General features: G+C 43.0%; 1 protein-coding gene across 1 annotated transcript in view; it reads right to left on the reverse strand.

Moving 5' to 3' along the window:
• Window positions 1-209: 209 nt before the first annotated feature.
• mdfic (MyoD family inhibitor domain containing) overlaps window positions 210-17,207 on the reverse strand; it is a 28,702-nt gene continuing 11,704 nt past the window's right edge. The window contains exons 4-5 of the mRNA XM_080851605.1: window positions 9,212-9,484; window positions 210-3,504 (exon numbers count right to left, since the gene is read on the reverse strand). Coding sequence (XP_080707731.1) covers window positions 3,254-3,504; window positions 9,212-9,484 — 524 coding nt within the window. The 3' untranslated portion in view covers window positions 210-3,253. The remainder of the gene's footprint in view (window positions 3,505-9,211; window positions 9,485-17,207) is intronic.

A 17,207-nucleotide genomic window follows, 5' to 3' on the forward strand; every position in this document is an offset into this window, starting at 1 on the left:
CAAACACAGGAAACAAAGCGTGCTTCAGGTGGAAGACATACTGATTTAGAGTATGTGCTATGTGACAGTCATGGAGAGATATTGCACGGACAGAACAAAGAGAACTGGATTACATGTATTTTCACGGTTTATTAAGACCATAGTGATCTACCTCATGGACAACAGGGTTGATATACAGTATGCTGAGGAAATGAGATCAAGTTGTGCACAGAGAATTAAATATTCCTTTCTTTTGGAGAGAGAAAAAGTAGATACACACAAGAACTGTTATATGCAATGCTCTGAAAAATCAAGAATATCTTCACATTATTCCTGTTGAATATTTCTCTACCAGAAGCATCTCCCATGGTTTCCAGTAGGACTGGTTGAGCTGTAATGAATGAACCACACCAGGAGAGAAGAGCCTTCTTCCTGAAAATCTACTCTATGATAAAAAAAAATCTTTAAGCTCTTAAAACAAAAAAAAGTCCAAAAATGATTGTTTAAGTACAACGTTTTTTCTTTTTTTCAAACATACAACACATTGTTTGCAAAAAGGGTTCTTCAGGGTGTAAAATAATTTGAAAAAGGCTAAATGCTGAATGCCAAATTAGTCTGAACCCTTTATCAACAGAGAGTTCTAAATGGAAACTCTAAGATCTCTCCTATGGGGGAAATCTAAATTGTCCATTGGAGTGCAAGACGTTTTGTGCACTGAATTCACATGCTGTTTTCAGTTTTTATCAGCGGCTGAGCTAAAGGGAGAGTAGATCTGAAAGGGGAAGACTGGACACAACTGAAAATAGAAAAAGAAAACAGTTTTCTCCCAAATACATGGCACATTAAATGGCTGACAGAGAAGTGACGACTTTTGTAAGAAATGTCTGCATCACCTAATAAGGGCTAGAAAAAAGCTCTAAAACTCAGTCAAAAAAATACAAAGTAAATAATTTCACAATGACAACAAATGACTATTTTAACAGTATAATATTCATAAAAAAATCCGTTCTGTCCAACCCTGTATTAAATTGGTTGTTTCCAGTAACCATCTTAATGTTTCCTTATTAGGTCAAAATACCTAATGGTATTATACTCTAATGAAGAGAATCCAGAATATGATATGCCTAGTAATATGTTGATGACTACAAATCATATTACTATCAAGAGTGTTGTACTTGAACAAAACAGCAATGTGTCTGGTTAAGAAATAAAAGCTAATTCCAATATTTTCCCAGGCATCACTTTTGGTTGATCCAGTAAATGCACTTAACGTAAAAAAATACTTTTCTGATAAACTTAAAAGACAGAATACAGACACAGTTAAGCTACAGATGGAGAGTTATATATGTCATTATCTAAACATCTACTGGGAATGGATGGCCATATCAACCTTTTGGAAGTGACACTGTCCACAGCAAGGATAATATCTGACTTAAAAAAAATGAAGTTTCACTAAAATGATTGGCATTGCAGTAATGATCCAAGACCAGTCAGTCATTCTCATTCTCCAGTAACAAGGTCCTATGGATTCCATTTTCATGGAATTGCAGAGGATTTCACATATCTTGCATATGAAAATGAAATTGACAAAAAAAAAAAGCGCACAATTGCGAGCTCATCCTGCTCCATCGCCACCCATTAATTGCCTAACCACTTCCTTCCCTACATCTGTCTGCTGAAAGCATTTCATTAGTGAGAGAGGCAGGGGTGCCATGTGTACTTTACGTAGCGGTGTGTGTCAGTTATGCAACGAGAATCACCCAAAGACTTTGTTTTTTTGTTCTAGCTGGTTAGTGAGCATGAGAATATGGCAGTCAACAAAAAAGCAACAAAGTACACCAAAGACACGGAAAACACCTTTGTGGAGGAAATCTAACTATAACTTAATGACTGATTTGTACTTAAAACAAAATTGATTATCCCCCTCATTATGCTGAAATGATCCAATAACATATGTATTGGAATCAGACTATAGGTCACCCCTTAGGCAGCTTTGGAAATACATACATTCTGAGTTTGCATCCACCTTTTTTTGGAATAGCACTACAAACATTTTAATACTGCAGGTTAAAGTGCATGAACAACTATTGACACAGCAATATCGTTTCTTAACCTCTATAAAAATGACTTTTGATGACTGTGGGAAAGACAAAAATAGTTAGTCAATCCAAGGGAAAAATTATGAAAATGTAAAGTACATTTTTGAGAAATTCTAATAAGGGATGCATATGGGGCGTTACTATAGATACCAATGGGGTTAACATATCTCATTGAGTCCTAAGGCCAGCATTTTAATTCAGTACAGATAGTGATTACAGAAAAGGGCTCATACTATATATTGGTAGTGTTGGAGATGCTGAATTATCTGGCATAAAGGATTGCTTGTGTGGTCCTCAATTTGGTATCAGTTTGATGCTGTCTATTACTAGCTATTAAAAGCTTACAGTAGACTTAAGAGTAGTTTGACAAAATCTCATTAAACATGATTGATTTTCTTATCAGCTTTAGCAACAGTCAAAAAATACAAGGAAGTTATCAGGCTGATGAATCCACAGCCATCAATTAAAAGGAGGCCCTCATGGCCATGAATTCTTAAAGGTGACCTGTCAACAGTCTGTGACAGTGCCATTTAGGAAAAGAAGGCTTCAACTAGTGTGTACAAGTAAGTTAGTGAACAACTGAATATCACAGATATTTCATAGATCAACAAAACAAAGGTTCCATGGGAGTCCTTTGGCACTGCAGGTAGAATCGGTAGAACTTCCCGAAATGATTCCGTTGAAATGACAGCAAAAGAACGGAGAACGGAATGTAAGTCAATATAAGGTGTTAAGCATTAGATAGCATATTTGATGTACAACATTAAAGCAACTTTTATGTGTTTTTCCTATACTTTGAGTATACTGATATCATGTATCAAATCAGTCCTTTGCTTGGCTGCACTGATGGAGAGCGCACTGGGAAATGTTTCAACAAGATGGTTTTCTAGATCAAGACTAAACTGTGATCACATACACTCACACACACATAAAGGCATATAAACACAGATATGTGTACACTTGCACACACACGGACGGACACATGCATAAAGGCACATAAACACAGATATGTATACACACTTACACACTCACACACACACACAAACACACACATTTTGTCTCCATCTCTCTGTCTTCTCCCATATGTATAGTAGCCAATGGCTGTGTCAGTTGGTGGGTGTGCAGAGAATGAGGCGGCCACATCTCCGGTCCCCCTTCCCTGGACCCGCGCACTCTTATGTGGGGAAGCAGATGCCGCAGCACTCCATGCATATCTCCAGGCAGTCGGAGGACTCACAGCAGGCATCCATGATGCCGCAGTCCATGTCGCAGGGGCAGTTGCAGTCGTCGCCCAGGTCGTCAGCGCAGCAGCAGCAGCAGCAGGCCTCTGAGGTGCAGGTTCCACAGGACGCCTGGGCCACCACCATGTTGCACAGCGTCAGGAACTCGCAGAACAGGCAGGCCAGGATGCAGTGCACACAGCAGTCTGGGGCCGGCGCGAGGAGCAGGAAGGGAAGCGGCGTAAAAAATCAAATAAACAAAAACACAAGAAATTAAATGACAATATTAAAACTTAAATACAGTTTTAAGAAAAACATTTAATAAATTGATAAAATCAAAAGTTGTTAAATGACAGTATTTAAAAAAAAAGATTAGAACAGACTTTCCCAAATTTCCCAAAATGTATCTCTATCTATCATTGTTAGTTGCAATGCCGACGTGTGTGTATGTGTGTGCATGCATATGTTTGCGTGTGTATCACCAAAAGGGGCATAGTTGGAATGTCTGAATATCCATATACAAGACAGACAGTGTGTGTGTGTGTGTGTGTGTGTGTGTGTGTGTGTGTGTGTGTGTGTGTGTGTGTGTGTGTGTGTGTGTGTGTGCAGAAGAGGGCTGTTTGACCAAAAAAGGTGTGTGTTTCATGTTCTGCATGTATGTATGGGAGTGTGTGTGTTCCTGTATTTCCATCTATGTAAGTGTATGTGTGTGTGTGTGTGTGGGAAGGGGGTTGCAGCATAAATGGAAGGAGGATGAAGAGGAGAAGGAGGAGGAGTGATCGAGGCAGAGAGGAATCAGGAAACTCAGGGGCGCTGAATTTCCACTTTTTCTGTGAGTTGATTAGCGGCTTTGGAGCATAATGGAGGCATTATCATGCAAACGCACATGGGGCCTGATCACGCAAAGCTGATTAGCAACGTCCCTGAGATTTCTGGCTGGCAAATTGCCGTGCTAATGCCCGACGCTTCTGCCATGGCTGATTAACATTTAACCCCGATCCAGACCCTTCGGCGTGGCCACTCAGCAGGTGGCTGAAATTACTGTTGTTTCTGAGGACTGGAGGGAAAAATGCCCTTCCTGAGTTGTAATGTTTTCATTTTCCTTTTCTTTTTGTCCCTGGCACAATCACTGAGGTATTCTTAAGAAAGGTATTTATGTTTAAAAGATGGATTTTGAAACTGTAGGTCACACAGATTCAGTGGCTCTGATGATGATGATGTTGATAATGATGATGATTTTGGCCTTAATGGCCGTAAAGTCTAGCCCTGGGCATTTCATTTGTTTGGAAACCCTGTTATAACGGAATCCTCCACTGGCATGAGGTTCGTCTCTGAAGCACCTTGGGTTTAACCAAAATGCCCTAATAAGACCCTAACCAATGCCTTCAGTCATCATTAGTTGACCAAAAGCAAAGAAGATATCCACTACACCCCATGCAATAAGTGCATGTGCTAATCCTGCATGTCATCAGCATCCAAGGTGTCAACAAAACAAGCACTAAACTAATTGAGCCGGGACTGACCCAGTGGATTGTAAAAGTCATCTGTGTTTGTGTACGCAGACAAAAGGCTGTTCCGATATTTACATCAGTCCCGCAATCAAAGTGTGTGTTTTAAAGGGCTTGAGGATACCAATATTATGCACACTGTTTATAGGGCAAATCAATGGCAGGCAAACACACAGACAAGCTGTTGTTAACACAAGAACGAGTCGGCTGAGTCCACTCCTGCGTGGTACACAGTCACGGAAGAGTGCGAGCAGTGAGAGGTTAGTGAAAATGACACGCCATGTCAAGTAACTTAATCTGATGAAGCATCCAATGGAGAATTTACAGGGGCGTCGTGGCGAGATAAAGACCCCCCTCGGAAACAGAGCCAGCGGAGAGTAATTCATTTAGTGTGGTGGCAATGATATTACACCTGTTCCCTGGCCAGAGCCCATGGGAGCCAATGCTCTATCAGATAAACATAGAGACAAGGCTAAAAGCGAACAGCGAGGTTGCATTCAGAGGAGGTCTGGACATGAATGTGTAGAGTAACACATACACACACACTGCCACAGTCGGGGAAGAGAGGGAGCAAACGACAGAGAAATATTGAGGGATAGATCAGTACAAAATAATTACAAGCAGCAAATCTGAACAATTTTGCCACAAAGACAGAGAGAGATGGACAAAGGGGAGAATGGGAGATTTAAAAAGGGAGAGAAACTCAGAGAGGGAAAGGGTAGAGAGGGGATAAAGCAAGAGGGAGGGAGGGAGGAATGGAGAGGAGAGGAGGACTGGAGAGAAGAGGAGAGGAGAGGAGAGGAGGGTAGAGGAGAGGAGGAATGGGTGCAGCCAAGGCTTAAGACTACTGGATTCTCATGTTTGATTAATCAAAGTGATATTTTTTCTTTACAGATGCTGGAACTGACCAGCGGTGTTCCAATGTGAACTTGAAACGCAATGCGGTATGCCTGTGTGTGTGTGTGTGTGTGTGTGTGTGTGTGTGTGTGTGTGTGTGTGTGTGTGTGAGTTTCAAAAGTGAAGTATGAAACACATCTGATTACTGCAAGAAAAAAAAACTGTGAAGAGTAAATGAATATGCTTAGTGCGATATGATGAATATTTCAGCATCTAAGCTCCTGAGAAAACTGCAGTTCTCCAGGCTATTGAGAACTCATTAGGCCAGACACATGGGGTGTTGCACATGTGACCTATGGATACATATCATTTGGAACTATGTAAAACAGGACCTCTGTTCACAAACAACCCAACATGAAATCAAACCCCATACCCTGCTTGTCTGAAAGTTCGACAAAAAAGCAAATAGACTTGAGCACGACCGAATAAACTTTCAACACTGACACGCCCCATGCTAGGCTGTATCTAAACATACATGCTCAAACCCCCATACACACTTCCCCATTCTGTTGGATATATAATTCATTGCTGGCTATTAGTTCAAGTCTCCTGGAGTCATGCCTCATACACATACACACACACACACACACACTCTCACAGGCCGAGTGAGCAGTGGGACGGACCAAGGCACGGCAAAGGAGCCACATCGGTTCTGCATTACTGCCCGCATGAAGCTGCTGCTGCTGTATGTTCTTGTTTTATGTCAGGTGATCTTGCCGGACGCCCGACCCGCCTGGGCCTGCGCAGAGCGGTGCGGCAGCTGGGGAGGAAATGGCCTGAGACATCTGGAAAACTGTTGAGGGCCCACATCAAAAAGCAGAACTGCCTGACATGAAACAAGCTGGAAGAGGCACTGCCCCGAGAGCAGAGAAAACATCCAAATTAAAAGGGGGGGGGGGGGGGGGTGGAGAAGGAGGAAGGATGCAGAATGGAGGGCGGAGGGATAGGAGGAGGGAGGGGAAAGTTGCAGGACAGGGAAGAGGGTTTAAAGGGCGAAAGCAACTGAGGAAATATAAAAGAGATGGCGTCACATTTCTGAGACCGACGCAAAAGAAACATTTCCGTGATAGCCAGGCAGATCAATTTTGAAAGTACACAAGCGAAGTCAAGCAGGAAAAAGCCAAGTATGAAAGTTTGTTTTGATTTATGTTCCAATGTGGACTAAAGACACTCTGTCTCTCCCTCTCTCACACACGCATACGCACAAATACACAAATTTACGAAGCTCACAAGGACTTCACCTTCTCATAAAAAACAAAGTCTTTAATGTAGGCATGTTTCTCTCTCTCTCTCTAGTAAGCTTGCTGTTATCATTGCTTTGTAACAGTGCCAAGCAACATAAGCCAACCCCCCCCCCCCCCCTTCACACACACACACACACACACACACACGAGATCCCCTGAGCGGAGTTCTTGTAAAGCTTTATTCTTATGTTTTCCGAGGCTGTTTAGGAGCTAATTTCACAGGCAAACAGATTATGGTAATCCATGTAAACACTACATCACAACAGCTTGCTGTTTTCCGGTGGGAAATAAACACTTGAACACGAGCATATTGATTCACAGATTCAATCCTACAAACAGCCCAACACAAAAGCCCTTTCAGGGAGGCCTAGCTAAAGAGTGAAAAGCGTGTTTTTTTTCCTTCTTCTTCTCACATCCTAACTGATTAAGATGTGGAAAATGTAACACCTTTAAAGATGCAAGTTTCGGGTCTATGAAGTCTATGCCGAAAGGGGACAACTTCACTTACACGTGCGATGACTCACACAGCTTTCTTTCAAACACCAGCTTGTTGTCTCAAACAAAACAATATGTTTACTAATTACAGAAAGCACCACAACTGTTTGTACACAGACATCAGAGCAGGCAAGACATCTGAAATTTTTTTTCATGTCACAAAATAAACATCCATTCCTCTCATCTGCATTCTTCGGAACGCATAGGGACTACCGGGCCCTCCAGTTAAATACAGGTCCACACAGAGAGAAAGCTTTCACTTTGACTGTACAGTCGAAATAAAGAAACTAACAAAGAAATGTGACACTTAAATATAAATATAAGAGCACTGAGTAAATATAAGCGTGCACTCACTTTAGCAGCAGGGCATGTAACATCTTCTAAGACATCTTGTGTCTAAAATGCCCATGCAGAAAAACAGAGTAAACAGGCGAGAGATGGCATTAAAGAAAGAAGCAAGATGGAAGGTAGAGAGGGGGAGAAGGGGAGAGCGAGAGAATGAAAGAGAGAGAGGGGCAAATGTGGAGGTGTCTGATTCACATCACAAGCACATTGAGGTAGAAGTAATGAGGGAACACTGTTAGAAAGTCGGCGAGGAGAGGAGAGGAGAGGAGAATAAAGTAGGAGAGAAACAAAAGAACATGAGATATGGCAGAAGAGGGAATGGGAAGAGTGGGCTAAGTTGTGGTGTGGAGAGGGGAGTCCATTCTGCAGAGGGGTTGACACTTGGTGGGCTCCTAGCACGCTGGTGCCTTGTTAAGAGGTCGCACCTTGGTGACCATTACCGCCGGTGCGGACGCCACATACATTACCCCATGCTGCTCGTCATCGCACCTGACAACCCCACCACCACCACCACCACCACACTCATTACCAGAGTTCCTCTATGCTATTTCCAGCAGACAAGAGTATGTGCTAAACAGGAATGTGCACTAACATCTTCTTTTTATTTTGTTGAAGATGACTATTTACTAAACTGGCATGTGCAGTAACATCAATTTCCCGTGAAAGATCGGTGTGCAAGACCCTTTTCTTTTTCGATAGTCATTCCTAAAGAGAAAGAAGAATTACCCTTGTCTTTATTTTCAAAGAGGAGAGGATACTAAATACTTCTTTCATGTTGCTGAAAGCAAGAGTGTTCTCCCTTTCTCTGGGATTAAAGAGCAATGGAAACCATTATCGGAGTGCTATGCCATCTACGTACCTCACCACATTGTGTGTGTGTGTGTGTGTGTGTGTGTGTGCTTAGACATATGTGTGCATAAGAGTAAGCAAAGGCACAATGGATCTGTTGGGTGAATAACGCTGTCTCAACAGGGTCCATGTGCTGGCTGTGTGCTTCATGGTCGTGTGTGGATATTTGCAGAAGCCTGTCTGAGTGTTTCTCAGTGTTAGTCTGTTTAATTTGTAGGGTATACATATGTGCGTGTGTGCTAATGAATGCAAATGTTCCCGTGTGTGCATGACTGATATTTTGTACGTCCACATGGTGTCCATATGTGTAGGTGGAGGTTGTACCGTGTGTGCATGCGTCAGTGTGTGCATGTGTGTGTTTGTGCGTGTGTATGTGTGTCTGTGCGTGTCAGGCGAACATATGAAACAAATATATACTGAACCACAATGACAAACTGTTTTGGTCACTTGAGGTGATTCTCTAAGGTCTTTGGATATGCTGTCAATGTAAAATGTGTGTTTGTGTGTGTGTGTGTGTGTGTGTGTGTGTGTGTGTGTGTGTGTGTGTGTGTGTGTGTGTGTACGTTTCTACACACCCTCCGGTGACGAGCCAGGCTTGTGTGATCCGGTGGAGCTGCCTTTGCTTTTCCGGCTGCTGTCGGAGTTGACTGACAGGCTGGAGCGCAGCTTCCGCTGCATCTGCGACACAGGCGACGGATGCTGCTTCCTGGGCTCCACTGTTGCCGTGGCACCCAGGCGTGCCCCGCCATGACCGTTGCCCATGGCGACGTGCAGGCCATTCTGAAGCCTGGTGGGGTCTCCCTCGCAGGAGGAAGAGGTGCTCAGGGGGGGCAGGGGTCGGGGCTGGGCTGCACAAGGGAGGAGGAGAGACAGGTTTGGCTTACAGCATACACACACACACACACACACAGTTACATACACAAACACACACCACACTAGCCTCTTCATGTACATACTGCATATGAAAACGATCACATTCCAGAGGGGTCCAGAGCTCGATTCAGACACTTTTGTGGTAACTTTAAACAGTGGTTCCAAAGTCACATTTTGTATGAATTCTGCACAAGTTTAGGTACAATAATAAGTAAGTAGCATGCATGTCATATATGTATTTTTTGTATTTCAATTTTATTATATTTTATTCTAAAATATCAAATAATAATACTATGAAAAGCATTTCTTTTTTTACTTGTGCTCGAACATATGAAACAAATATATACTGAACCACAATGACAAACTGTTTTGGTCACTTGAGGTGATTCTCTAAGGTCTTTGGATATGCTGTCAATGTAAAAGCTCTTAATCACTCCATTTATATGAACAAAAAAATGGCCATCTAACATTTCTGACCCTGTCACTGTAGTATCAAAACGTTTCAATGGGAGGGCTAATGGCCTTAACCGATGCATATGCAGAGGGAACCTGTTAACACCCAACCCCATCCTAAGACAAAGCCTTTTCACAAGGGATTGTCTTTTAGAGAAGAACACTACTATTTCACAGAAATCTCCACACTATTAACAGTACACACCAGAAGCAACTTAAAGAAATAGGCAGGGTTACCAAGTTTAATCAAACTAGTTTATACTTTGCAACGGACTCACATACTAATTTGTCCTTGCTAAATTTCACAGTGTGTCTCTCAAATAATGATTGGCAGGTGCTAATACAGATGATTAATGTTGACAGTTCTAGTGTAAAAAGTTGTTTTGCATAAGAATATTCACTTATTGTCAAACGCTAATTGTTGTTTTTTTCAGATGCTAAGGTTTCTTCATGTGATTATTTTTATCCATTGATATATAGATTTTATCCAATTATCCATATAGATATTTAATATATAAATATTGAAATATAATATATATAAATGAATATATTAAAACCCACTGCACTCTCAAGGATCAACCATCCGTCTCAGTCATCAAATACAAACAGTTGAACTAGAGAGCTAGAACATTCAGCTTGAAAATGGCCTTTTGGCCATCAAAGAACACTAGCAGGCCCCGATGGATACCACCAGTGCACACCGGCTACTTCCCCAGTAGCACAAAAACCAACACACATCAAAAACACAGGCCCTGCCTACCCTTTCCATACACGACCACACAATAAAGATCTGATTTGCCACAGTGGGAAGGAATAAACAAAAATACATGTGCAATGTGGCCAGGATGAGTCTATGGGATGAGTCAAGGCCAGGACCTATAGTGCAAGTCTGAGGTGGCTTGTGTGTCAGAGCCACAAAGCTAGCTAGCAGCGCTAGTGGTCGACGGCTTGTGAGCTAACTTTAGCATCTGTGTACTGTGGCCTGCAGCAGACAGAGGGCTTCTCTTCAGTGTCATGTGTTTCCTCTAAGACTACAGTTTAATGGAATATTAATTTTACATCAATGTGACTTCTGTCTTGAATTTGCAGTCTTTCAATTGAGTTAAGAAACTCTGTGGCACGCATGATGTTGTTGGATGGTACATGCCATAACTGGCATGGCAGTCATTTAAGTGCGGTCTAATATTAATATTGTCAACTGTTGTGTTGCGTTGGGCCCACCAGAATGTTCACAGCAAGAAGGGCTGATTTATTTCTGCTTCAACGGCTATCTATTAGGGCTGGGTGCAGTTCCTTTTGTGACCACAGATTTCCTTGGGGGAAATTGTGGGGCGCTGTGGAGTTCCTGTCCACTGCCCCACATGAAACCTATTACACTAATGTAGCAGAGGAGGCAAACTAATGAGACATGAAGAAGGTGAACCTCATATGCAAACATTTAAATACCCAATCCTTGATTCGCAACTTAGAAACAAAATCAGAAAAAAGTGCCTCACTAATCTTAAAGATCTGATTGAATATATTTACAAATAACAATTGATCAAAAATTAATTTAATGGATCTATGTTTTAAGTGGTGTGGCACTGCCAACAGCTGGTATACATTACATACCTACACATGCAAACGTAAATTCGTACAGAAATTACAACCCATAACCATCCAAACTAATTTTGACACAAATTACACTCCATAACAGTCCAAAAGCATTACACTGTATGAGCTATGGATGAGTTTTGATCAAAACAGACACACAGTACAGTGTGTTGTAACCAAACTCTGCCCTCTGAAAGGAATGACCCCTGACATGCCAATGACTTCCAGATAAACAGGGAGAGGAAAGCAGGTGACAATGTGATGGTGTGTGTTTTTGTGCCTGTGCAAGTGTACGATATAATGTGTGTGTGTGTGTGTGTGTGTGTGTGTGTGTGTGTGTGTGTGTGTGTGCGTGTGTGTGTGTGCGTGTGTGTATGTGACTGTGAAACAGATATTGTGACTTTAACCGCGTCGCAGCACAGTGTCTATCTGGGAGAGGAAAAGGAGGAGGAGGAAAGAAGCTATAAGGCGGTGTGGAGGAAGAGGAGAGAGGAGGAAATGAGGAAGAGAAAGAGGAAGAAGAGACAGGTGCCTATTCAGCTCCACTGGGATCTCCGCGTTGCCTTCCATCTGCGTCAGAAAAAAAGAGAACGCTAGCGACGTGACATTCGGAGCGATCTCTGAATTATTCATCCACACCCCGCCTCATTCTTATCTCTTCATTTCTTCACTTTTCTCTACATTTCATTTCTTTCTTTCCTTCTTTCCTCCACATTTTCATTTTCTATGTTTTTTTTTCCCTTCTTCGTCTTCAAGTTTTTCCACAAACTCGGCACTTTGCCCGGTGCGTGTTGAGGCAGAGGCGGTGGAGGCAGTAGAGATAGCCCACTCTGACGGCAATCACAGGCAAACTTTAGTGACAGCTCGTCAACGCCTTGATTTGCCATGAACTTGAACTTCTCCAAAGCAGAGGTGTGAACATTCAGCTTTTTCTTGCCACCTTTTGTGTGCATGTGTGAACGTGAGCATCTGTGTGTGTGTGTGTGTGTGTGTGTGTGTGTGTGTGTGTGTGTGTGTGTGTGTGTATGCAAAAAGGTGTGCATACAGATGTGTGTGAGAGTCTATTAGCACGCATATCTGTGTGTACCTGCGTGCATACGTGTGTGTGTGTGTGTGTGTGTGTGTGTGTGTGTGTGTGTGCCTGTGCACCAACAAGTGCAATTATTGTTAACAAGAGAAGGAAAAATCCAGCCCACCGCTTTTTAACAACACCTCAACCTGGGAGGCCCCTGACGCGAATGCAAATGTTAAACAATGCAATTAAAAGCAGCCGAGTGTCTCTGTGACCGGCAAATCTGTCAGAATCAGATTTAAAAAAAGAAAAACCTCCACAAACAAATACTGACTTGTGAGACCGACTCTCTTCTGAGGCTAAATTAGACAGACCGGCGCGCAGGAGAGAGGGAATTGAACTTGAAACTCCACACTTGGCGGGGTTGGCGCACACCTTGAATGACAAAGCTCACAAGGTTGCAGAACAATAGGCCCTGGGTACTTTTACTAGCAGGGATCATATTTTTGAGTCTGTGTGAACCTTTAATTAACTAAAGCAGATAAAAGACAGTGTACACACTCCGTAGGGCATGTCCTGTGTTACAGCCGAGATTTTACCTTAGAACAGATTCTAGTGATGCACCACAACAGTGCACCTGTCTATAGAGCAGCTGATACAAAGCAGTTGTTCCATTCTGTTCCCATCTCATCTCTTTAATGCACAGGTCATAACCCCTTTGACCAGGGTCAGTACTGCAGTATGCCAATGATAAAGATTCTTAATGTGGAATAGAGAAAGAGAAAGGGAGACAACAAGACAGACAGACAGACTGAGAGAGAGAGAGAGAGAGAGAGAGAGGGACAGAGAGGCGAAGAGAGAGAGGGAGAAGGACTGAAAAAAGGGGCAATCTAGTCAAGCTTTCAATTCACAAAGTATAAATAATTATCAGAGAACCACCACATAAAAAGCAATGTGCACAAGCACAGAAGTTTGAGATGCCTAAGAGGTCTTGACAGCAATGCAGCAGGTTGTATCCATGCACACACACACACACGCACATGCACACACACGCACACGCACACGCAAACGCACACGCACACACACACACACTCATAAACATGCAAACATACACCTACACACACAGAGACAGTCCAGTAACAGGCCTCACATTCAGAGGTCTCAACCTACTGAAGTGCCAATAGACTCAGCTTATGAAACATGCTCCAGAGGAAAAAAAAGAGAGAGAGGGTGAAATCCAGCTGCAATAGTTACTGCTCTAGCATAGCTGACAGGCATCCAAGAGACAAGGCTGCTGTATAACCAGCCCACCCAAACAGAGAGAGAGAGAGAGGAGGAGTGGATGACAGAGAGAGGAAGAAAGAGAGAGTGAGAGAGGGTTAGAGAAAGGAAGAGGGGTAGACCCAAAAAATACTTACCACAAAGATAAAAAAGTGACACTCCCAGCTGAAAATAATTATAAGCTATTAAATGGGAACACATGTGGCTAGCCACAAACACTTGTATTTCATAAAACTGGGGGCAAACCAACACAACACACACACACACACACACACACACACACACACACACACACCAAACACACACACACACACACACACACCAAACACACACACACACACACACACACACACACACACACACACCAAACACACATACACACTACCTGAAAGGTCACATCATTAGAAGTCCTTGTATTTTTTTCTTCTCTCTTATTTTGAATGCATATCTCTTTCAGCGCTGGGCTCTGGGCCACCTCTAGTGTTCCTGCGCGTCAACAAGCTGTTGGGTACTGTGCATTTGTGGCTATGTGAATAAAACATGCTATCCCCCTGCACACTCTGTCAAACACATCAGAGTGAGAGCCGGGGATGAGCGGTTCTTGACTGTCTAAGCAGCCTGCCCAATTTGGTCGCCGGCATCTCTGACAAGCACAACCACCCCTCCCCACCCCACACACACACACACAACCATACCACCACCCCCCCCAGACTATCCCGGGAGCATTTTTAAAAGGCCAGCGCGTGATGGATTCCCGAAGAACACACAAATATAATTGCCATTTGTCACCACGGCTCCCTCTCCGAGAGGCCACACGGGGGACCTCGGATCCGGAGCGCAGAGTGGGGTGTGAGGGGGGGCTATGCTGGCGTTTCACGTTGCACCTCGAAGCTCCATATGGAAAACTGTGTATAAACACTATGCCCCCCCCCCCCCCTGCCCCCGACCACCACCACCTACATAGACACCGACACCACCACCTTTCAAATCCCCCACCGTCTGCTTCCTTTTGTCACAGAAAATAGGTCCATAGGAAGACTTTAAAATTGCACCCCAAAGACACAGACAGGAGACACATTTGAGACCTCCCAGGAAGGAATATGTAAGGATGTAAAATCAGGAAAGGGTATAAACAAGACACTGGGAAAAAGTGTGTGTGTGTGTGTGTGTGTGTGTGTGTGTGTGTGTGTGTGTGTGTGTGTGTGTGTGTGTGTGTGTTGTGTGTGTGTGTGTGTGTGTGTGTGTATGTTTGTGTGGGTGTGTGTGTGCACATGCATGTGAATTAGAAAGAGAGAGGGAGATAGATAGATAGAGAAAGTGTGTGAATGTGTGTGTGTGTGTGTGTCGGTGACAGAGAAAGGGAAAGAGAGACAGAGAGAAGGAGTTGATAACCGGGACAAACTCTGATTTGCACATTTCATGAAACTTTGAGTGTGACGAGTGAAAGGTGGGAAAGTATACAGGTGGCAAAGCGGCGGTATGCATTCGTGGGTATTTTCACAGCTCCAGTCCCTTTACTATTTCAGCCCTGCACTGGAGACATGTTTGCCCTGCTCCATTAGAATGTCCATCACAGGAAATACTGTAATTCACATGTCGCGTCATGCCATCTATCTAAACAGACCAATCCCACTATCTTGTGATGGCAAACTATTATTATCTGTTTCAAAGAAGAAGAACAGGACAGGAATGACTGAGAGGTTGAGACAATCATAGAAAAGCACACAGCCCCATACCACAGCACCCAGGTGTATGTGTGTGTGTTTTCCTTTTCCAATGAATCATGATAGTACCGTCTGCTGAGGGATTTGACGTGCTCAAGGAGCCAAAATTGCAGAGCCCCTTTCTTGTGTTTCTGCCAACACTACACTGATACTGCCTAAAAGAGACTGCCTTACATCCGAGCACTGGAACCTACTGGCTAAAATTGAAGAAGAAAAAATAACAGGTTTTTCATTATTATTATTGTCTATTACCATTTGATTCAAACATATATATTCTTTTCTGAATTTCAAGGAAAATAAGTAGCAGCGCTTTTGAATGATCTCATTTGTTTATCTCCCGGATTGGTGAAATAAATATATTATAAATACATATTTTATGGCTTCTTGGGGCCTGCCTACCTAGCTGATTGAAATGCTAATTTGTAAATGTGCGCTGACCTACCAGGAGAGCACCCATCATCGAGCAACACAGCCCGGGGTAGCATTTCTCCTCTTCACAAACACCAATGGCAATGGTTCTACCTTTCAATCCGAAGGGATATATATATACATACATATTTTTTTTCTCATTAGAAATTAGATATCCCAATGTCCATATTTATAGTAACAAAACCATGGGAATTATATTGCAGAGGGGGAGAAAATGTACAATGAATATTATTACAAAGACTTCCTGATTGAAATTTTCCTTCGGCACATCAAAGCTCATTTATGGTTTGACCTTCCAACTCTGCAGCAAGGACTTCCTTTATTGAGCAAGGGGACAGGTTTGAAGGGAGCAGGCATGTTATAATTGTCACGTACTGTCCCTTTGACGACCACACAAAGCATATACGATCCATTTCATCCAGCCAGACCCCCCCCCCCCCCCCCCCTTAACTTTAATATACAACCTTAACAGGACCACTGGTATAAGTCCCACAGTGTCTTTATTAACCCTGTGCATTCATGAAAATAGTGGAGTTAACCTGAAAACAGCAGACCACTGATGTATAATTCCATCACACACGTCTGTTCATAACCACACAAAAATAGATAAACAACAGCTGGAGCCTGTGTGTAGAGGGTAAATTGGCTAAAGTGATTTGAGTTTGAAGCACAGTATCTGAAGAACTCTTGGATGGAAGGTTGTTTTACACCGTTCTGATGCCGCCATGTGGTATCTCATTTCAGATGACGCTCCTGTTCTCTCTCACTCTCTCTCTCTCTCTGCACTGAATGAGCCAGTCAGAATTACTCGACTCTTATTTCCTAGTCATGGCACCTTTTTAATTCTTGATGACAATCACTCAAATTTGGCCCTTCAAAATGCAACCTACTGCAGAGTTCTTACGCTAAGCAAGATGTTTAATATTCCGAGCCACCCTTGCTTTCTCTCTTTCACACCGTCCGTCTCCTTTTTTCCCCTTCTTCTTCTTCTTCCGTCTTGCTCTCGATAACAATGACAAGGAAAGCCGGGGCGCCCGGGATTTACTAATTTCAAATTTAGTAATTTGACTGCTGATTGAGGGGAAGAAGTAACCCCTTCAGACCTTGTTCTCCTTAATTACATTTTACAGTGGAGAAGGCAACTTAAAAGACAAGAGCGAGATTTCTGACGACCTGAACCTTACAGTGCTCTCCGGGAGGAGCAGG

The sequence above is a fragment of the Sprattus sprattus genome (genome assembly GCF_963457725.1).
Source record: "Sprattus sprattus genome assembly, chromosome: 14".
NCBI lineage: Eukaryota > Metazoa > Chordata > Actinopteri > Clupeiformes > Clupeidae > Sprattus > Sprattus sprattus.